Source organism: Xenopus laevis, chromosome 4L (genome assembly GCF_017654675.1).
Source record: "Xenopus laevis strain J_2021 chromosome 4L, Xenopus_laevis_v10.1, whole genome shotgun sequence".
NCBI lineage: Eukaryota > Metazoa > Chordata > Amphibia > Anura > Pipidae > Xenopus > Xenopus laevis.
In genome coordinates, this window is record NC_054377.1 from 86,477,030 (window position 1) to 86,499,544 (window position 22,515).

At 39.3% G+C, this 22,515-nt stretch overlaps 1 protein-coding gene across 2 annotated transcripts in view; it reads left to right on the forward strand.

Moving 5' to 3' along the window:
- Positions 1-22,515, forward strand: part of eri3.L (ERI1 exoribonuclease family member 3 L homeolog) — a 194,540-nt gene that overhangs the window by 125,646 nt on the left and 46,379 nt on the right. Inside the window, exon 8 of one of the 2 annotated variants that reach the window (XM_041590438.1) lies at positions 20,012-20,278. The exons of the other annotated variant lie outside the window; for it this stretch is intronic. Coding sequence (XP_041446372.1) covers positions 20,012-20,016 — 5 coding nt within the window. The 3' untranslated portion in view covers positions 20,017-20,278. Of the gene's footprint in view, positions 1-20,011; positions 20,279-22,515 lie in introns of those variants that run through there. 2 annotated transcript variants of the gene reach the window in all.

A 22,515-nucleotide genomic window follows, 5' to 3' on the forward strand; every position in this document is an offset into this window, starting at 1 on the left:
TAGGATACTTTCTTATCTCCATAATGTATTGTAGAGGCTCCCCTTTGACAGGGGTCAGGTATTTCACTTGGCGAATGCCCTACGTATACCGATACTTTCTGTTGAGGCTTTGGAACAAATATGAGCAGAGCTTGCTTTTAATTAGGCGCTGACAGTAATGCCAAAAAGCAGTGTCTGGAAAGTTTCCAAGTTCAGCAGAGACTGATGTTTTTAAATCTTGATTGTGGCTTATTAATGGGTCTTTAAACTTTCTCCTCAGCGCAGGGTGGGGATTACTGCAAAATACAAAAAGTTGCACTTTCTATTTTTCTGTTTTCAGTAAGAGTTTGCAGAACGTTTTATAGTAGTTTCTGCTAATACGCAATGTGTCTCTCGTCCATTCTGCTAGTTGCGTTGTCAATTTATGGTCTATACTAAATTCCTGTGCAGATATTGTTTTCTGAGCTCTTACCCATCCATTTAACAACAGCCCTTTAATCCCGATTGTTGAAAAGACTAAGAGAGGGAGGGAGAAAAATGTGTGAGATAAATGTTAGCTCATTTCTTAAGTAATTAGTTACCTCCTCATCCCCGTGTTGTAATTGTGAAGAAGCTGTAATGTTTAATTAGTCTGTAAATGAAACCCCAATTTCATAATGGCTTGGATGACAGCGTTAAGTGAGACAAGCACAGAAGGGGATGCATTGTTTCAGCTCGAGATGAAGCCGTCCGTCAGCAAGCCATGCTTCTCATGGAGAAAATGGAAATGATAAGCGAAGTGAGGCTAATTAGCAAAATCATACAGGCCCCGCTGATGGCTCTCATGAAAAAGGGGAGGTAATGAAGCTTGGCCGCCAGGATCAGGATTAATTGGAGCTGATCTCTGTTCCTCCACAGAGTAGCAAAAGTGGTAGAAGTGCAAAGAGGCAGGTCCAGTACCTAAACAATGTCTTTACTGTCCCTATCACCAATTTCCTCTGTTGCAGGAAAGTATCTGTGTTATAAGTGTGTAGTTACTGGGGGGTCATTAAGGGCAGTGGCGCAAGTTACTTGGCCCCACAGTAAAATCATTCTAGGGCCCCCTAATTCTTGGTAATACGGCAGTTTCTAATAACAGTGCTCCACTGGTTCTGTATACCTTATGGGCTCCCCAGCAGTCATGGGGTCTAACATCTAACATCTTAAAGTATCTTGGAGGATATGATCTATTAATACTTATAGGGTTAAAATTTAAAAAGTGGGTCTTGTTTATTTGTTTTATTGTGTTGTGTTTGTTCTTCTCATGCAAGTATGTCCTTATTATTTTCCAAAGATATTTGGAGTAGTTTAAATTGACTCTTTTTCTAAGTAGATTTAGGCTAGTGAGGGCTGTTTTAGGCTTTCCTCTATCTGCAGTTTCTGCACAGAAGGAGAAAAGCCAATGTGGTCCCATCCACTCCTTACAGGCACAGTGTAAGCCCACGCCTAGAGAGGATTTCAGCACAAAAATGCACAACTTTGCATTTTCACAGCTCCATGTGTGTACACACAGGCTGACAGTACCTGTCAGTGGACTTGTAAGAAGAAGCAGGTAGGTACACATCAACATGGTAGAAACAAAGGTGGAGACAGCCCTGAGTGCCTTAGAGGGGATCCCTCGCTTTTGGGAAAATTTAGAAAGATCTGTGATCTATAATGGATGCCTGTATGAATGCAAATTGACAATAGACCGGAAAGGCTGGGGGTGCAGGGAGATCATTTTTCCAGTTTTCGAGTTGTAAACAACTGAATAGTGGGGCAAATTCCAGGCTGGGAATAGGTAAAAATGTTAGTTCAAGGAAGCACTTTCCAGGGAATTTTCTGGTGTAACAAAATAATTGTAGAGCAGGGAAGGGATTTGGAATGGCCAACTGTTAAACAGGACGGTTGTGTATTTGGTAGCATAAAAGAGGTTGTGAACAAATAAAGGTGGCCATACACGGGCAGATAATGCTGCCGATATAGGTCGTTTGGACCGATTTGACAGCTTATCTGCCCGTGTATGGGGGCTTCCGATGGGTCTTCCCCATCGATATCTGGCCACGATATCGATTGGGAAGGTTTGATTTTTACCCGAACGACTCGTCGGAGCCCCTTGGCGCATCATAATTCGATCGTTCCAATTACCCCCGATATAGCCATGCCGTTAATGGCATATCTGGGAAAGATCCGCTCGTTTGGCGATGTCGCCAAACGAGCGGATCTTTGAGTCTATGGCCACCTTAAGTCATACAGCATAATATCTCAAAAGTATAAAGGAAATAAAAAATTTTATGAATAGCTATTTAAACGTACAGTTTTTTGTGTATGTTTATAATTATGACAGTTCCCAATTAAGCCTGGCTTAACTGAACTTTTATTGTCTTTCTTAGCTGAGCTTGAAAATCACTGGCTCAGTTAGGTAAGTCATTTGCTGAGCTCCCGCCATTGCCTGTCTATGGTTCTTATTTATTTAAACCTGTAGAAAAAATATTACTTATTCAGATGTTTACAGAAGCCTCTGACATCCAATAGTTGCTCACTGCCAACCCATTGTGTATTATTCATTGCAATAATCTTGTACGATTGTTATAAACTGTAGGAACGTCAGGCCCAGAGCAGCGACACGCTGAGCCACTCTGCCTCTTGCCTGCCCTCGCTGCACTGAAATATTGGCAGCTGCAATCATAAATCTCAATTTACAAGTGTGACTATTGCACAGGGAGTTATGGTTATACTAATGATTACTTCTCTGTCTTATTTTTCATGTTGCAACAGAGTAATAAATTTTTAAGAACAGCGCAGCCAGAGCTTAAGCAGAAGTGAGAGCTTGATTTTCTCGCTTTTATTCCATACATAGGTTAACCCTTTTTGCTTTAGTTTAAAAAGTATTATACCATATTTTATTGTAATATAAATATTAAAGGTTATGTGGTATTCACTTGTATGTCTGTTGTATAAATCAGTTGGGATAAAAATTAGCGGTCTATTGAAAAAGAAAAAGTAATAAAATTGCATAAGCTCTTGATTCTCTTTGGCACTGTACAGGTATGACATCTAGGCCCACCTTTAACTGATAGTGGTTGTTCGCCTTTAAATTAAAGGGATACTGTCATGGGAAAAAACTGATGCATTTTGAGGAAAAAAACATGTTTTCCCATGACAGTATCCCTTTAAAGTTTGCAGTTTTTGAGTTATTTAGCTTTTTATTTAGCAGTTCCCCAGTTTGCAATTTCATTAGTCAGGTTGTTAGGGTCCATATTACCATAGCAACCATGCATTGACATGAATTAGAGACTGGACTGTGAATAGAAAGATGAGTAATAAAAAGTAGCAATGACAATACATTTGTAGCCTTACAGAACATTTGTTTTTTAGATCTGAGAGCTTGAACGAGTCAAAAGAAGTCAAATAATTAAAAAAAACAATTAAGGCCATTTGAAAAGTTGTTTATAAAAATCCATTCTATAACATACTAAAAGCTAACTTAAAGGTGAAGCACCCTTTAATGAGGAAAACTAAATATACTTATCAAACGCCAGTAAGAACTGGAGGTCAATACATTTTTATCTGTCACCTTAAATTCTGGTATTATATCCTTTATTTCAGTTTTCATTTGCTTTGCATCTCTCTCCAATTAGGAGCTTAAAATTACGTGATTGCTACAGTCCAGACAACCATAGCACCCAGTCAGTAGTTTGCCTGTTATATTCAGTGTCGGACTGGGGACCCACCAAGAAACCTCATCCGAAGGGCACGCACCCCGCTCCGGTACAAAATAATGCACGCAAATAAATATCAAAATTAACATTTTTAGTTTGGAAAAAATTAGAATGGCATAACAATATTAAATAAAAACATTATCATAAATAAAAAAGCATAACAGAATCCCTTGTAAGGAAAACTTTTTATCACACTTTTGTTCATACATAAACCATATTAAGATATTCGCAATTGGTCTTCATTTTTTATTATTTAGCATCTTATTCAGCTTTCCAGTTTGGAATTTCAGCACCTCCATGAACATGGGGCCATCCTGCACAGGGCAGCTGAACTACACTGGGGAGCGGATGCACGCAGTCACTTCACCCTAATTCCAGCGGCGGCTCCATACTTACTCAGCTTCCAAAAGAACGAGAGCCTACTTTAACCCTCACACACAGACACCCTGCTTGATATCCCGAGTATGCAGAAAGGGGCACAGCCTCCAATAGCACAGCACTCCCAAAGCAGGTACCATATAGTATCAGGAAGCGCAATGTAGCCCCACCTCCGCCATGGTGAACTGCCCGGGAAACTTGCTGACTGCACTTTACATTTATGAGTGTTGCGGGCCCCATCGGGGGTAGTTACGCCACTGGGCCCAGGGACCCCTGCCGTCGACTTGAACTCCCACTGTCGCACAAACGTGTGTGTGTGCGCGCATGCCTTGTATTCTGCCAGTTCACCCCTGCCGGCGCACAAGGGCATGTGCGTATGCACACCTTGTATTTGCTGCGACTTGCGGCAACAAGAGCAGTGCAGGGAACAGGACTGGGCCAGTGGGGCCCACAAGAGCTGGGGGCCGACTGGGTTTTTTCCCGGTGCCCCGTCGGCCCAGTCCGACCCTGGTTGTACTTGATAGACTTTTCAACTTCTGCCTTTAACACTGCTGCTTTACTGGTTTACACCTCCAACAGTGGCTGGATTTAGTATAGAGTTTGTAAAAGAAGAATATCAGTTTTCAGTTTTCCAGCAATACTAATAGGCAATGTTTATAAGCATCATTGTGCGATGGCATAAGTGTCGCTTCAGTTTTCCGAAGTTGCCTCACAAGGAAAAGTTGGACGACTTCGAAAAACCAAAGCAAAGCTTATGCCATCCCGCTGGCGTTTCACATTCTTGCTGGTGGGAATGCATTTAGGGGAGATTAGCCACCCGCAGTAGCAAAGATTTATCACAGACGGCTAATCTCCCTGTGTGCCACCACCCTAATACTTTTTTTCCTATCTCTTTTTCTTTTGTAATGGAGATACTCAGAGGAAAGGTAACATTGGATACATTGTTTTGCAGAGAAATTGCATATACAGTGGTGTGAAAAACTATTTGCCCCCTTCCTGATTTCTTATTCTTTTGCATGTTTGTCACACTTAAATGTTTCTGCTCATCAAAAACCGTTAACTATTAGTCAAAGATAACATAATTGAACACAAAATGCAGTTTTTAAATGAAGGTTTACGTTATTAAGGGAGAAAAAAAACTCCAAATCTACATGGGCCTGTGTGAAAAAGTGATTGCCCCCCTTGTTAAAAAATAACTTAACTGTGGTTTATCACACCTGAGTTCAATTTCAAAGGTTATAAAGCCATTTCTAAAGCTTTGGGACTCCAGCGAACCACAGTGAGAGCCATTATCCACAAATGGCAAAAACATGGAACAGTGGTGAACCTTCCCAGGAGTGGCCGGCCGACCAAAATTACCCCAAGAGCGCAGAGACAACTCATCCGAGAGGCCACAAAAGACCCCAGGACAACATCTAAAGAACTGCAGGCCTCACTTGCCTCAATTAAGGTCAGTGTTCACGACTCCACCATAAGAAAGAGACTGGGCAAAAACGGCCTGCATGGCAGATTTCCAAGGCGCAAACCACTTTTAAGCAAAAAGAACATTAAGGCTCGTCTCAATTTTGCTAAAAAACATCTCAATGATTGCCAAGACTTTTGGGAAAATACCTTGTGGACCGACGAGACAAAAGTTGAACTTTTTGGAAGGTGCGTAAAAGTAACACAGCATTTCAGAAAAAGAACATCATACCAACAGTAAAATATGGTGGTGGTACTGTGATGGTCTGGGGTTGTTTTGCTGCTTCAGGACCTGGAAGACTTGCTGTGATAGATGGAACCATGAATTCTACTGTCTACCAAAAAATCCTGAAGGAGAATGTCCGGCCATCTGTTCGTCAACTCAAGCTGAAGCGATCTTGGGTGCTGCAGCAGGACAATGACGCAAAACACACCAGCAAATCCACCTCTGAATGGCTGAAGAAAAACAAAATGAAGACTTTGGAGTGGCCTAGTCAAAGTCCTGACCTGAATCCTATTGAGATGTTGTGGCATGACCTTAAAAAGGCGCTTCATGCTAGAAAACCCTCAAATAAAGCTGAATTACAACAATTCTGCAAAGATGAGTGGGCCAAAATTCCTCCAGAGCGCTGTAAAAGACTCGTTGCAAGTTATCGCAAATGCTTGATTGCAGTTATTGCTGCTAAGGGTGGCCCAACCAGTTATTAGGTTCAGGGGGCAATTACTTTTTCACACAGGTTTGGATTTCTTTTCTCCCTAAGTAATAAAAACCCTCATTTAAAAACTGCATTTTGTGTTTACTTGTGTTATCTTTGACTAATAGTTAAATGTGTTTGATGATCAGAAACATTTTGTGTGACAAACATGCAAAAGAATAAGAAATCAGGAAGAGGGCAAATAGTTTTTCACACCACTGTATGCATTGACTACGTGGCTAGTACCAGAGGCTTTATTCATGGTGAATATCAGTCATACTAAAGGCATGCAAATTGCATACGTTTCCACAAATATAGCACAGTGTGTGTTTAATTACACCAGTGAAGGAACACTTATTGATAATTACCCAGATAATGTCTTAATGGTGAGGAGCAGGCAATAGCCCATTCATAGTCAGCAGTAGGAGATAACTATGCAAATATATTCATTAAGTTGTCACCTTGCTGACCCAAAAAAGCAGAATCTCACTGAAACCATCTGAGAAGAAGAGGTAGAGTAGTGTTGATAGATATAATGACCTCTATGCTGTAAACTGTTCTTCTCCTGCTCTGGTGAGTGACAAATCAAGGCTAAACTTGATCTCTGCTTTAACAACATTTCTTCTCATATGATGAGTACAGGTATGGAATTTGTTATCTGTAATGCATGTAACCTATGGATTTCTGGATAAGGCATATGGCCGTAATTTGGATGACCATAAATCTATAAAAATGTTTAAATAAACCCAGTGAGATTTTTTTCCCACCAATATAAATTAATTTAGCTCAGTTAGGATAAAGTACAAGGTACTGTTTTATATTCAGATTTTTGTAGTAAGTAAGTCTTTGCTTCTTTTGTCCAAAAAAATCTAAAGACTGAAAAAGCAGAGGCATATTCAGGACACAGAATCTAGAAATTTGGTTTGAGAAATTTGAGAAAATATTTTGATAAAAGTTTATCAATGCTGTAAGTTGTCTAGTGCCTGCTAAAAGAAAGAAATATCTCATACTGGAATCATATTGGAACAATGTTAAAGAATTTGCTGTAAGTAAACATTTGTGAGTATAAACCTATTTCCCTACACGGTGAAGCAACTCTTGGTGGTGGAAGTTGGTGGAAAAAAACAATTATGTCTTGGTGCTATATGTGTTAAAGAGGGGAGATCCTGGGTGCCTCCAATATATATTTAATCTTTATGCAGAGATGGTTAAAAACACAACTAGAATTACTACAATTTTTTTTTTGATTTTTATTTTTTAGTGCTGGCTCTTATCTGATTTCCAGATAAGAGCCAGCACTAAAAAATAAAAATCAAAAAAAAAATTGTAATTCTGAATAGGCAATAGGTTTGGATTTGTTTTGGTGTTCTGCTATTTCTTTTGTAGTGAACTCAGTTGCCATAGTCAAAATTCAATTCCACAGGCCTGATTTGTAATAATAATTTTATTTGGTAAGCAGGGTAAGACGGGTAGAATAATGGCACTAATAATGCAGGACATTGAAATTAATGGATAGCATGTCGATTATAAGTACACTTGAATATCAACAGATAAGCGATGTATGTGTCAGACAAACAATGACTCCAATTAGTAATGAAATAGCTCTTCAGACGATAGTGCATCTAGGCTGTGGATAGATGTCTGAGGAAATCCTGTCTAAATATATAAACAAAGGTTGGTGTTATAAATAGATTGGCAGGGATAGCAAGGAGGTGCAGAGATGTTCTGACAACATCTTTGATGTGAGCAACATCTAAGTTTTCCATATCCAGTCAGCGAGATGTACCAAGTGGCAAGATTTGCAACAGGACCATATTTATAGGTAATTTGAAACAAGGGTAATTGGGACAATGCCAAAAACTTGCTTTCTGACAGATTTTCAGATTTTAATCAAAAGTATTAAGTTATCTGTATGTAAAAAAAAAATCAGTTATGTTTCAGGCATTGCAAGGACTGTATAAAAGTAATGATGTACTTGTAGAAACAAATACAAGAGATATGTCAAAAGATTACTTGCTGAGTTCTCATCACTGTGTGCTTGTGTGAAAAGTCTGTAGCCCTATTAGGATTTAACACATTGCTGCTCATTTACTAATTGTGTGCAAATATTGCCACAATGAGCAAATAGGAATGCCTACAGTCACAACACACAAAATAAAAGTTTTGAATGGCCAGTTCAATGCTATGTGTGATGCACCATATGCATCGAATCAGTCACAAATGGCACAAATGACTGCGGTGCTGGTTTTTGCTACCCAATGCTGCTTTTAGCAATCAAAAGTGAGCTCTGTAAAGTAGCAAACCCTTCCATCACTGTTTTGGAAGTGTTGGCCCGTGATGGAAAATCTATCTGCCAGCAGTACCTACGTGCCGGTGAATCTTTTCTTCGGAAAATCTATCTGCACAAAGCTACAATTTCTCACTCTTTGACCCAGCACACTTACTTTATCCAAGTATGTTTGAGTCCAAGTAACACAGGGATTCTTTAGCCCATGGGAAACAAACTGCTTCCCATGGCATTAAAGTTAACATTATAAGAGTTCTGGGTGTTATGAAGCCTAATTCAAGACCTCCTATTAGTTTCAGCAGTGTTTCCGTGGTACACGTAGCAATCTTTCATCCATAACAAATCGTCAGCCCCTCAAGCAACAAATTGCCAGAAAATACATTTACATCTACAAGTATGGGAACTGTTGCAGGTAAAATGCTTTACATGCTGCATGCTGGAGTAATCATGAGAAAATGCAGAAAAATGCTGAGTGTGCTATTGCCCTTTAGGTCTCACTTAAACGTTTGTCAATCTTGTCCAGCATATAGTTTCCAACCTCACTCAAAAATGTTTTTTCTCCATTTTCATCAATTACTTTCTTACATTGTGTTTTTAAAAGGACATAACATTATAAAGCTCATGTTGCATACATTTACCAAGAAATTAAACCTAAGGTCAAAGGACATCCCAGTGAAATTTTCCATTTAAGCCTTTGATAATCCTGACAGTGTTGTAGTAGTTGAGGAGATTTGTAAAATTGTAAGTAAGGGAAAATCACAATAAATAATAATTACTAACCATTAATGATCTAGATCAGGGGTCCCCAACCTTTTTCACCCGTGAGCATTATTCAGATTTAAAAAGAGTTGGGGAGCAACACAAGCACGGAAAATGTTCCTAGGTGGTGCCAAATAAGGGCTGTGATTGGCTATTGGTATCCCCTATGTGGACTGACCGCCTACATGAGACACTGGTTGGCATTACATCTGGGTTTTAAGCAACCAAAACTTGCCTCCAAGCCTGGAATTCAAAAATAAGCTCCTGCTTTGAGGCCACTGAGAGCAACATCCAATGGGTTGGAGAGCAACATGTTGCTCACGAGCTACTGGTTGGGGATCACTGATCTAGATAGTTATGTGATATATGTAGGTCCATGTTCATGCCCCTATGTGTGTGCAGCACCATCTTGAAATATGTGCCCAGCGAGACCACAAAAAGGAATTGTTATAGCTGCAGGGTTTGGATTAATGGCCCATCAATGGATCTGGTACATTCAGGTTTCTAGATTCATGAGTACATTAGTGCATCATATAGAAACTCTGTCTCATAACACTCATATTACACTCTGTGCATATGCATGCTCTTCAACAAATGGTTGTTTTTTTAGAAAAGAGCAGTGACAGATTTGTAGCTAGCAGGACACCATCATTAAGTCAGTATTGTGAATCTGACCTAAGAGCGATCGAGTGATAGATGCAAGTAATTTGAAAGCCAAAACTGCCAAGAGGCTGCCCCTATGAGTGAGACGTACACATCACCATTGTATAAATAATGCACATCCAAAGTGAAGTAACCAGCATCACTGCAGCTCCATAAATCACACGACAAAACATAATTAACCCATTTCCCACACAAGGCTCTTGTATACACAAGTCTGTAATTATCACTCAAGTACAGGTAAATGTAAAACATTTAAAGTTCTAAGTTTTCCCTTTACTGTATGTTACAGTGAAACTTTGCTAGCAGTCTGTGTTAACCTGCAAGGTTTTTCAGTACAAAGTGGCAAGGACACTAGTATTTCAAGAAAGTAGTATTTACTGGACAAAATTGAAAGAGAAGCTTACATTTCTTCTTAAAACAAAATAGGCAAATCTTTGGGTAAATTTAGTGTTATGACTCTCTAAAGCCAAGAGCTGCCAAAGCAAAAGGCTCCTCCTTATCTGATATTTCAACAAATTCCCAAGTTCCCAAATTTTGTCCCCCACGTTTTGTCACCATGACAAATGCCAGAAAATACCTTGCCATAGTGGATACTAAAAATCGTCTCTTCTAAAACATGCAAGTTGCATAAGCACTCATAATGCCTGGGGTTCAACTACATGATGCTGGGGATGAGTTTTTTTTCCAGTTGGGTATGCACAAGTGCATGGCCAGCTTTAGATGTAGTGCATATGGTGAAGCCCTTCCACAACTTAGACAGATTTAATGGCAACTGTATGATATTTATAGGTATCAAAAACAAAACTTTTTTGACAAATGCTTCTTCTGACACACAGCAGTGTGTGTGTCTGTTATAGAGTCAGCACCTGCCAAAGTATCTGTTCACCATTGGCCTTAATTCCTCTTTAGGCTGAGGCCAAAAAGTTACTTTTTTTCAGAGGGTTATAAACCACAAAAAGTTAGCTGAAATTGTTTGTTAAGGCTGTAGCAATTTGGCACCCACAAAACCAAGAAACTTTGTTTCTGCATGCTTTAGGCAGTATTTCACCAGGGATTCATGCTTATTATTGGGTACTAATGAGCCACTAGTCTCCGTTGCTGGCCATTTAGTAACCAATGTTGCTCCGTCCTTAAATAATAGAGGAACAGAGATCAGAAGCATACTAGAACAATTTTTTTGTATAAACGTTAGTGTTCTAGACTGTAGAAGATAAATAATGACCAGATCTTTCTAGAGTTCTTGACCTTTCAGTTTTAAATCTTTGGACATTATACCTGTTTCAGCATCAAATTATATGAATTTGAAAGGGCTATTGCTTGTTCCATGAAATCTCTTACTTATAATGTGTGTCTTTTTTACTTTTTTTCTTTTGGCTGTTTGAATGTTCAGTCTTTTTATAGAATATATAACCATGTATCACTTTTATATACAGAGTAGGTAAGACCACATTGGAAAATTGCACCATACAAACATTAGGAGATCAGTAGTCTATTGAAGGAGGTCGCCAGACTGGAGATTTCATAACCTGGCTCGCTTATTAAAAATGGTAAAAGCCTCCCAGAGGACTCATGAAGTATAGATCTTCTGCTCCTCGTACGCTGTAACCCTTAATGAGATGTCTATCGCAAAAGAGCAATAGCAGCGCTCTGCCATCTCATGCGGGGTACCGTCAGCTGGATGGCCTGGCTGTAAACAAGGCCGTCTGTCTTAATGGGCCTATGCGTAAAAACTTCTTCCACTCCATAAATCAAACCATGCATTCATTACAGGGCTGCCTGCTGGAACACAGGCATGGCAAATACAATGTTTTTTCAGTCACATAACCCTTTTTAGCACAGCAAATTGCTGTGCTGTCTTTTCTTAATACAGCTTAATGTCTGCCTTTATTAGTTTCATGTAGAGGTTCGTAACAATAGTAAATCTTCCTATTTATTTTTTATTTACCATATTTCCAGATGCACCTGTCTGTGTTCAGTACAAAAGGAATATATCCTCAATGGCATGTTTGGCTAGCTAATAGAGATTGCATAATTCCACTGTTCCTTAACATTATTAAAGAACGTATAGGTTAATTGGATGAATGAAAGTTTACGTGCTTTTGTTGTTATACTATGTTGGTACTGAATTGTTATCAACTGTGGTGTTGCTTTATGGAAGTACAGACAGTCCCCGGGTTACATACAAGATAGGGTCTGTAGGTTTGTTCTGAAGTTGAATTTGTATGTAAATTGAAACATATTATTATTATTATTATTAACATGTATTTATATAGCGCCAACATATTGCGTAGCACTGTAAAGTAAATGTGATTATACAACTAAATCACATGAGTTATATACATAGAACATATGGAGTTACATACATCACAATCAATACCGGTACAAAAGGTGAGGAAGGCCCTATGCAAAAGAGCATACACTTTAAAGGGAAGGGAGTAATATACAAGGCGTGGGAGTGAGCAAGATTGAATTTAAGTGGGTGAGAAATGTGGTACTTTATGTGGTTTTGCATTTGGTAGTTAAGCAGAGTGAGGGTAGGCTTCTCGAAAGAAGTGTGTTTTAAGAGATTTCTTGAAAGCAGAAAGGTTGGGAGAAAGTCGGATTGACCGTGGAAGAGAGTTCCAGAGGAGGGGTGCAGCCCTTGCAAAGTCTTGAATGCGAGCATGTGAGGAGGTAGTGAGAGAAGAGTAGTAGGTCAGTAGAGGAGTGTAGTAAGCGGTCGGGTGAGTATATAGAGATGAGTTCAGAGATGTAGGGTGGGGCAGAGTTATGAAGTGCTTTGAATGTCAGGGTCATTAATTTGAATTTGATTCTGAAAGGTAGCGGAAGCTAGTGCAGGGATTGACAGAATGGCGTGGCAGAGGAGGAGCGGTTGCTGAGGTGTATGAGCCTCGCATCAGTGTTCATTATGGACTGGAGAGGTGAGAGATCGATCTGAGTATCGTCAGCATAGAGGTGGTAGTGGAAACCATATGAGTTGATTAATTTGCCGAGGTAGGAAGTATAGAGGGAGAATAGTAATGATCCCAGGACAGAGCTTTGAGGAACCCCAACAGAAAGAGGTAGGGGAGAAGATGCTACACCGTTGTAGGAGACACTGAAGGAACGATTGGAGATGTAAGAAGAGAACCAGGACAGGGCTGTGTCACGAAGGCCAAGTGAATGGAGGGACTGGCGGAGGAGAGGGTGATCTACAGTGTCAAATGCAGCTGAGAGTTCAAGCAGTATTAGTAGTGAGAAGTGATTGTTGGCTTTAGCGGTTAAAAGGTCATTAGTTAGTCGAGTCAGGGCAGTTTCAGTGGAGTGTTGTGGCTTAAAACCAGATTGTAGGGGGTCCAGCAGGTTATTGGCAGAGAGGAATAAGGTTAGTCGGTTGTAGACTAGGTGCTCAAGTAGTTTAGAGATGAAAGGTAGCAGAGAGAGAGGTCGGAGGTTGTCAAGATTGGAGGGATCAAGAGAGGGTTTTTTCAGAATGGGGGTGACGAGCATGTTTCAGTTGAGAAGGAAACAGTCCAGTCGAGAGCGAAAGATTAAATAGGTGAGTTAAGGCTTTGATTAGACAAGGATTGGTATTGCGGAGAAGTTTTGAGGGAATTGGATCAAGCGGGCAGGTGGTAAGGTGAGAAGAGGCCAAAAGCTTTGAGACTTCCTCATCAGTGACAGGGTTGAAGGAGCACAGGAGAGACTGGGGAGGGTGGTGGAAGTCTAGGGGAGTTGAGTAGTGTAATGTCCCTTCTGATAATGTCAATTTTGTTTTTGAAGTGCTCAGCAATATCTTGAGCAGAGACAGATGTGCACGGAGGGGGTGGAGAAGGGGAAAGGAGAGTGTTAAAGGTGGAGAAAAGTTGTGCAGTTTTTTTTTAGAAAGGGAGTTAATCAGTGAATTAAAGTATGTTTGTTTGGCTTGGAAGAAGCTGGTGTTATAGGAGCGCAGGGCAGATTTGTAGCTCCAAAAGTCTGATTCTGAGCGAGATTTGCGCCAGTGACGCTCAAGTGCACGTGAGTGTCTTTGGAGCACTTTTGTATGAGCAGTATGCCAAGGTTGAAGTGGTTTGGGTCTAGCATGTTTCAATTTTACAGGAGCAAGCTCGTTGATGTACATTTACTTATTAGATGCAACAAGACAGAGAGGATTAGGGCAGGTGGTTTATTAAAGCTAAATGCTAATAATGGCTGAGCAAACCACAGTATGTTACTGTAATAGCCTCTGTTTGTAAGTATGAGTTGTATATAAATCGGGTGTATGTAACTCGAGGACTCCCTGTGAATATTCTTGAAGATGTACAAAAGAAATATGCTTAAACAACTAGTAACTCAGTAGCTGCCAATAAATGCTGTAGGGATTTCTACATCTGGGAGCTTGCAGCATTTACTAGCTTCAGTTTTAAGAATTAAAACTTTGACCAAGGTTACACAGGGAGGTGTGTATGTCAAATCATGGATGGATCTGATATAGCTTGCTTTTGTTAGGTTCTAGAGCAGTGGTCCTCAACCAGTGGCTTAGGAGCAACATGTTGCTCACCAACACCTTGGATTTTGCTCACAGTGGCCTCAAAGCAAGTGCTTATTTTGGAATTTTTGGCTTGGAGACACATTTTAGTTGCATAAAAAAGTGTACTCAAGAACTTTCTAGAGGCTGCCAGCCCTATTTGGTACCCCCAAGGAACATGTTTCATGCTTGTGTTGCTCTCTAACTCTGTTTACATTTGAATGTGGCTCAAGGGTATAAAAATTGGTGACCCCTGTTCTTCTAGAACAGTGCTGTCCAACTTCTGTGGTACAGAGGACCGAAATTTTTCTGGCCTACATGGTGGTGGCCAATAATGGAAGCCAGTGTTGACCACTCCCTGTTTTTAAACCACACCCACTTTAATCCACACCCATGTTACTACAAGACCATGTCTACATTATTGTGGTAGCACACCAAAAAACCAAATGGTTGGTGCTCACTGCAGGGATATCACTTATCACTCATATGTGAAAAAGTTGTCATATTAAGACATACCCTTAAATCCATATGCCTCCTCTTCCCCATGGATAACACAGCACCCCCAGCACATGATTAAACACCTTAGGGGCCCCTAACGATAATTTATTTTCAAATGCTAACAAACCCCTGGAACAAATATCAGGCTTATGTTCCACAGGCAGAGTATGTCACACACAGGTAGAATATGTCACACACAGGTAGAGTATGTCACACACAGGCAGAGTATGTCACACACAGGCAGAGTATGTCACACACAGGCAGAGTATGTCACGCACAGGCAGGGTAAAAATGCTTTCAGCAGTTTCCTCAGCTGACCTTAGATTTTGTGGCTGTTATAGGAATAGTGTATCATGCAGAAATTTTCTGCCAACCTTAAAGGAAAACTTTACCCCTAAATTAATACTAAAGCAACAGATTAATATCATATTAAGTGGCATATTAAAGAATCTTGCCCATCTGGAATATACTGTATGTATCATTAAATGTTGCCCTTTTACATCTCTTGCCTTCAGCCATAATTTCGTGATGGTCTGTGTGCTGCCTCAGAGATCACCTGACCAGAAATACTGCAGGTCTTACTGTAACAGGAAGAAGTGTATGGTTTGTTTGTGCACACCATGAATCGTAGGATACCAAGTGGTGGTCCTTAGTTATTACAATGACAATTTTTAAGATTATCCAGTGGCACATGCTACTAAAAGAGTATATTACAAATATTGGTTTATTTTCATGAAGCAGGTTTTACATATGAGCTGTTTTTTGCAATATATTTTTATAGAGACCTACATTCCTTTAAACGGGTAGGAAAGTTCATCAAAGCCACCTCTGCTGAACTTTTCAGGGGTTTCACGGGATGTACATGTGCATTACCTTGCTTTCTGTGCATCTGTTTTGGTGGTCTGATGCATGCACAGTATAGTTAAATCTCTTTTTCTTGTCCTGTAAATCACAAGTTCTATAATTTCACAGGCTTTGCTTTTAGCATTGTATTTTTATATATAATGTGATATATATATATATATATATATATATGTATATATATATATATATGTCTATGTATACATTTTGGTGCAAAGGTGCATTGGAACTGATTTAGTACTCAAACAATGAGGTAAATGTATTGTTTTCTTTAGTAAGGGAAGTTAATGGATGTTGAAATAGTTGCAATTTCGCATCCTGTAGAAGCAGGAGGTGTCAGCATGATTTACACCCACTGCTCTCAGTTCGGCCTTGCACGCTGGGCAATACTTGTTAGCGACAAGTAAACAAATTTGATAAATTATAAATTGTTCTCTCGGATCTATGTACTCTGCCTTCAAATGACTTAAGATTGCATGGAGTGGCCCTGAAGTAGTTTACCTTCTTCTAAAATATTTATGAAGCACAGAAGTTTGTTCTTAGCATATGACATCTGAAGAGACATTTAAATAAGCATTGCTTTTCTTCTAACAGACATAGGAGTCTCTTGTTTGTAACACATATTTTATATAAAATTTTTATACCATTTCCTAGGTGATAAAGCTAAATAAGCATGAACTTGGAATGAATGGAAGACCTTCATTTTGATGTTTGTTTTATTATTTTGTACAAGGTAGATATACTGCACTGGCAACTCTGCTGATTTGTACTACAACAGATACTCATTTAACTGTAACAATTCAACTAAGGAAAGAGGGGCAGTGGTGCTGTCCCTCTCTGTTTTAGTTTATATTTTGCATGTATTTTATATAGGTTTTTCTGAACCTGTAACCCCTTTTACACCAGCGGAATAAAAACGTACTGGTTGTGTTTTAATTGTGGTGATAAAAAAAGCCAAGAACTGCACCTGAAAAAGGGAGATGGGAACCACCGCTTAACATTGTGCACACCATGCAATGTTTACACACTTTTGTTATAATAAAAGACTTTAATGGGATGGATGTATTTCTCTGCTAAAAATGAGCGTGCTATCCTATTGTATTAAATTGCACAGTAGCCAGTTGGTTATCACACAATGCAGACTTTTTACTAGAGAAATGCATTAAGTCCCTTGTATTATGCATAGTTTTTTTTACTGAGAATTGCTGTAACGTCTTAACTATGAAACTTGTTTTGTTCATGATTAGATAAAATAAAACGGGGTGCCTATAATTTCAGTGCAGCAGAATCCCTTGTTTTACACTACAGGTATGTGCTTTCAGAACTTCTGCAAGGCCAGAGCTGTCAGTAACTGTCAAGAGAGATGCAAGCAAACATGGCAGCCGGGGGCTATCTTTCTCTCCCCTCTCTAATCGCCTCCTCCTGCTGACATTTGAATAAAATACTGCTGCCTGTTCACTGTATGAGTGGTTTGGCTGATGTTCCTCAGGCGGGAGGGGGTGAATGAATGAAGAACGGGAGGCTGCCAGTTTGAGAATGCTATGTGTGCTATCACATCCACTCTATCTTATCAGAGGGGTAATTTGATGATAACAAATAATCCATTGCTGGAAAGGAAACATGTGTAGCGAAGTAAAGATTGGATGTAGGTGGATTGTGCCCTGAGGCTGATGCAGCTCTGTGACTGAAAGAGACGGGCATGCAATGTCCTTCTGTTTGACACACAGCAGTGGCTGAGTCTTAAAGAAGTGAAAACCTTATGTTTAAGAGCCACCTCTTAACTTCATTTACAGAACATTCTAAACCCTATTATTTTTAGTAGGAAACTGTGTGTTGTTCTTTGGTGCAGTCGCCTTCCAGCAGTTTTATTTATAAATGGTTATGCCAGTTTTAAAGGGCCAGTAACATAAAATATAACAATTCTTGCAATGCATTTACATTTACACAACAAATGCGTCCATGGTCAAACAAATATCCATTGTTTTTTTAATACCAAAGTCTTGTTCTTTTAAGAAAAAAAAAATATACCCTTTTTTGATCTGTAGCTGTCAATGAAACAGTGCCCCTTAGTGCCAAAATTTAAAAACAGTTAAAAAGCAGTACAAGGGAAAAACAGGTATCTTTATAGTTTTAGTAAAAATGATAGACAAAAAACATTTTCTAAAACCCTGTTAATTTTTTGTTACGAAATAGCCAGTTGTTATAAGTGAAAAAAAGCATTGCAAACTGATATTCAGACCCTTGACCATTTATTTAATTTTTATTGAATAACAAATGTGTAATGCCAGAACAATTATGCTTTAGCATGGAAAGGGTTGATTCAGTATCATTAGCTCTCAAGTAAACAGAGAGACCCTTAGAATACTAACACACAAGGAGATTAGTATCCCTGGATAAATCTTTGCTACTGTGGGTGACTAATCACCTGCAACATTGTTTCTCACTGGCAAAAATGTAAATTGCATGCGGTGCTTTGCTTTCCAAAGTTCCCTCAGGTGGCTCCTAGTCTGTACCTGTGTCTTTTCTCTGTGTGCTGGCCTCTAGTTCCAAGTGAGGAAATCTTTGGGAGCAGGGGAGGAGTGTACTTTCCCAGTATGAACCGCCCCAAACCTAATTCACAATGGCTGGCCAAATTTTCTACCAAAACCCAACCAACCAAGGGTCAACCCTTACATCACTATCCTGTACCCACCAGCCTGGGGGGGATGGTTTTTGGGGGACTGGATTATCAGACACCCCTCATGCTTGATATTCTGTTTGCCCACCTATTAATCACAGTATGCCCATATTCTGATAATGATATTTGGTACTGGGAACACCCAATGCCATGTGCATCTGAAGGGCACCAAAGACATTCTCTGAAATGTTGTGCTTTTTTGTTTTTTATGTGACTTTTATATTTGCAAAAGTTATAAATGTGATAAAAATAGCAGTAAATTATAAAAAAAAAGTTAAAAAAAAGGTTGAGGACCAACTTCAAATTTGTATTCAAAACCACGAAGTGTTAATGCTAAAATCTGTTTATATACAACAAAATTGATTTGAATTCATGTTTCAAACCTATACTCGACAAACATCCAAGTTTTTTACAAAGTTGCCCACATACTGCAAATGATTAAATGAATACTAATATTTATACTAAATACTAAAATAAATAATAGAACATATAAAAATTGTGAATTAAAAAAGGCAATGCAAAACAATGTTTAAAGTTGTCTTAGACAATATGGGGCAAATTCACTAAAGCGCGAAGCGCCTAACGTTAGCGCAAATTGCTAGCGAAGTGGACCTACTCTAGTGCTACTTCGCACCCTTATGCCAGGCGAAGTTGCGCTTTGGCGAAGGGTCAATGTAACTACGCTAATTCACTAACTTGCGCATTTTACTGAACGTTACCTCTTGCGCCAGACTTGCCTTCACCACCTCAGACCAGGCGAAGTGCAATAGAGTAGATAGGACTTGCATCAAAAATAGTTGACATTTTTTCTAAGTCCCAAAAAACGCTGGCTTTTTTTCCTTTTTTAAGGGTGATAGGTTGAAAAAGATTGTACATTTTTTTGGGGGTACCCTCCTTCCCCCGTACATTTCCTTACATATGGCACCTAAACTATACAGTGGGCACATGTGTAGGGCAAAATAACAACTCTATTTTATCTTATGAAGCTTTCCCAGGCTTGTGTAGTGTAATGTATTTGCTGCTACATATACGTCCATTGTACTTTAACTTGGCGCCGTATGCAAATTAGGCATCACCAGCGTAACTTCGCTTTGCTTGACAAATTAATGCTAGCGCAAATTCGCTACCGTTTGCCTCCCTGAGCGCAACATCGGATTTTAGTGAATTAGCAGCGCCCGGTGAAACTTCGCCTGGCGAAGTGCTGTGAAGGCATCGCTAGCGCATTTTCGTGTTATTGTATCAATAGTCATTTTCTAAGTACAGTAGACCCCCCATTTTGCATTTTTCAGGGGAGCAGAAAAAAAAAAGATGTAAATTCAGGTAAATGTATTATGCATAATATATAGATGAGACCACAAAACAACAATGAATCAGGGGATGTACAATAACTGTATTGTGTGTATGATAAAAAGAGTCATCTACAATAGTTATTGTTATAGTTATTGTTATTGTTATAATGTAACAATGTAACAATAATGCGTGAGTAACAACATTTTCTATAGCTAGTGCATGGATAGGCCTAACGGCAGTTTCCTTTACGTATAGGCTAGACTACTGAAGTATTGGCCTGGCGACAAATGGAAATGGAGAGATGGACTTTCTTATTTTGTCTTAAATATTGTCAAATTTTTAAAAATGTTTTAATAATTCTACTACACGAATATTTCACAAATCGGTGGATTTTAAGCGAATTCTTCATGGACACTGGAAAAATTGTTTGTGTTATGCATACTAATTGATTTAATTGATTTAAATGGTTTTAATTAATACTAATTCTGACTTACCCACAATGCATCACATTAGGTGAAAGGTCATAAAATGCTTAAATACCCACACCTTGTATGTTCCTGCACACTTTATTAAGGGCCTAGCCCGAAACATGTTGTGTTTTGTACATTCCCAATAAAAGATTTTGCAGTCAAGAATACTGCTGTGGATTTGTCCTGAACTTGGATTTCTACTGATTGACTCTATTGGGGGATCAACACAGGATACCCCGCAGGATATCCAATCAAGCAAACAAACGGTGAGCTGCAGTCCATCTTTATATGCAATAGACTCATCTACAATAGCAGCTGACATAAAAGTCAGTGTTCAAACCAGTGGGTTTACGGGTCTGAAGCAAGAAGATTCAGTTCCTATACAAAGAAGATACATATCAAATCACCACCTCTAGCCCCCCATAGATCTATCTATATTACTGTCAATTTAGATACAGTACATCTCCTCCATGACATTTAAGAAAGTGTTTAGCTTTGAGTTCTTTTTTATATCAAGAATATGTTCTCTAATTTTTAGATGACGTGACATTTGGCCAACACATTGAATATGTTCCCCTGAAATGGTTTTGAGTTAGATAACAATTTTAAAGCACAAGGACTGTCAGATTCACCGGGGAACCAATATTTTAGTAATCAACCAGTAAATTCAATTGCAAATGTTTTCCCTGGTCTGGTGCTCCTTTTAGGAAAAACCTGCACTGGTGTAATAGAGCACTACACCTTTTGGGGCTTGCTCCTGCAGAGTAGTATAATTCAGCACTAGATTTTGCCATTCCAAAACACATTTGTTGCCAAAGAAAATATATAGCGATTTAATTCACTTTGGGAATTCAGTAAGGTGAATCCTGCTTTTCTTGTCCTTTAAGCAAATGTAATGCTGGATTGGCTCAAAAAGAAGGTGAATGCCCTGAAATTGACCATGCAAAGTGTTGTCTCAGTCCTAATCAGAATCCATGAAAATATAAGAAAACTGAGGTACACAAGTGTCAAATAATGTACTGTTTAGTGATTTTTTTCCCCTAAAGCTTGCAATCTATCACTTCTTTACTGTTATTTTTACTGCTGAATCTATCCAATGAAAATTACTTTGTTTCCTTTCTTTTTAAATATGTATTTATTCTCTTTCATTATAAATTGGCTTGACAGTTATCAGTGGCCAAATGCCTTTTTGAGAAGTTGGTTATAGCCACTAATGTACTGAATGGAATTATAGTGGCTGCAGTTAGTGTTGTAAATTACTATAATTAATGTTTCAAATGAGCAGTTTGTAACAGGCTTTAGTTCTGTAGGGATATGAGCACAGACAAAACAGAAAAATAGCCATTCCTACATCTGTAGTGTCAAACCACATTGAGGACATTGATGCCCTGCCTCAATGCAATTTTCTCCACACATGAGATTTTGGAAGAGAGATGAGATTCTTCAAAGCAGATAAGGTATTAGAAACACTTCCAGAAAGCCCAAAATGTTCCCAGTTTGTAGAACCGTTACTAAGTTAGTTGACTCTGAATGCTTACAACCAGAAAAAAAGACACAGATTCCACAAAAATTCTTTAACACCTACCCATTTCACAAGGATCATAAACACTGGGGCAAGATTCCCAAAGTAGACCTTCATTTTCCACTTGTCCTGCAACACTATCTTACCAGCAGAGAATGCGGGATCGCTTAAGGACCCCATTGATAGAAAGATTGACTCGTCCTCAAGTGAGATTTCCAGAATTCAAATACCATTCTAAGACCAGCAGCAGCATCAGCCATAGTAGCCAAAACAGCCAAGGTTTGTTGTCAAGAACTAATTAAACATCCACATCTTCACCAGAGCAATTAAGGGCTGATCTAGAAAAAGTTAAAGCAGCTCTAACGTTCCTAAGTGAAGTGGATCTGGATGTAATAAAGCTTTCAGCCAGGGGTTCAGCAGCCTTAGTGACGGCACACAGGGCTCACAGCTCTTCGGTCCCGTACAGATGTGACAGGTGGCATGGGCACCTTCCTTCCGCAGGAAATGGTCTTTCAATAACAGTCTAGAGCTTCCAGGCCCCAATAGCAAGGCAAAGGCAATAGCAAGTTGGTTTAAGTTTTCATGGCAAACACAGTCGAAGTCCACACATAAAAGCACTTCATCCACAAGTCAAGATTTCTGAACACTCCGCAGCAGCTCACATCGCAGATGAAGGTAAAACCCTTCCCATAACTAGTGCGCAACACGAGCGCTTCAAAATGGAGTCCCTTCCATCCATAGATAAGTACCTGAAACTTCACACCTCA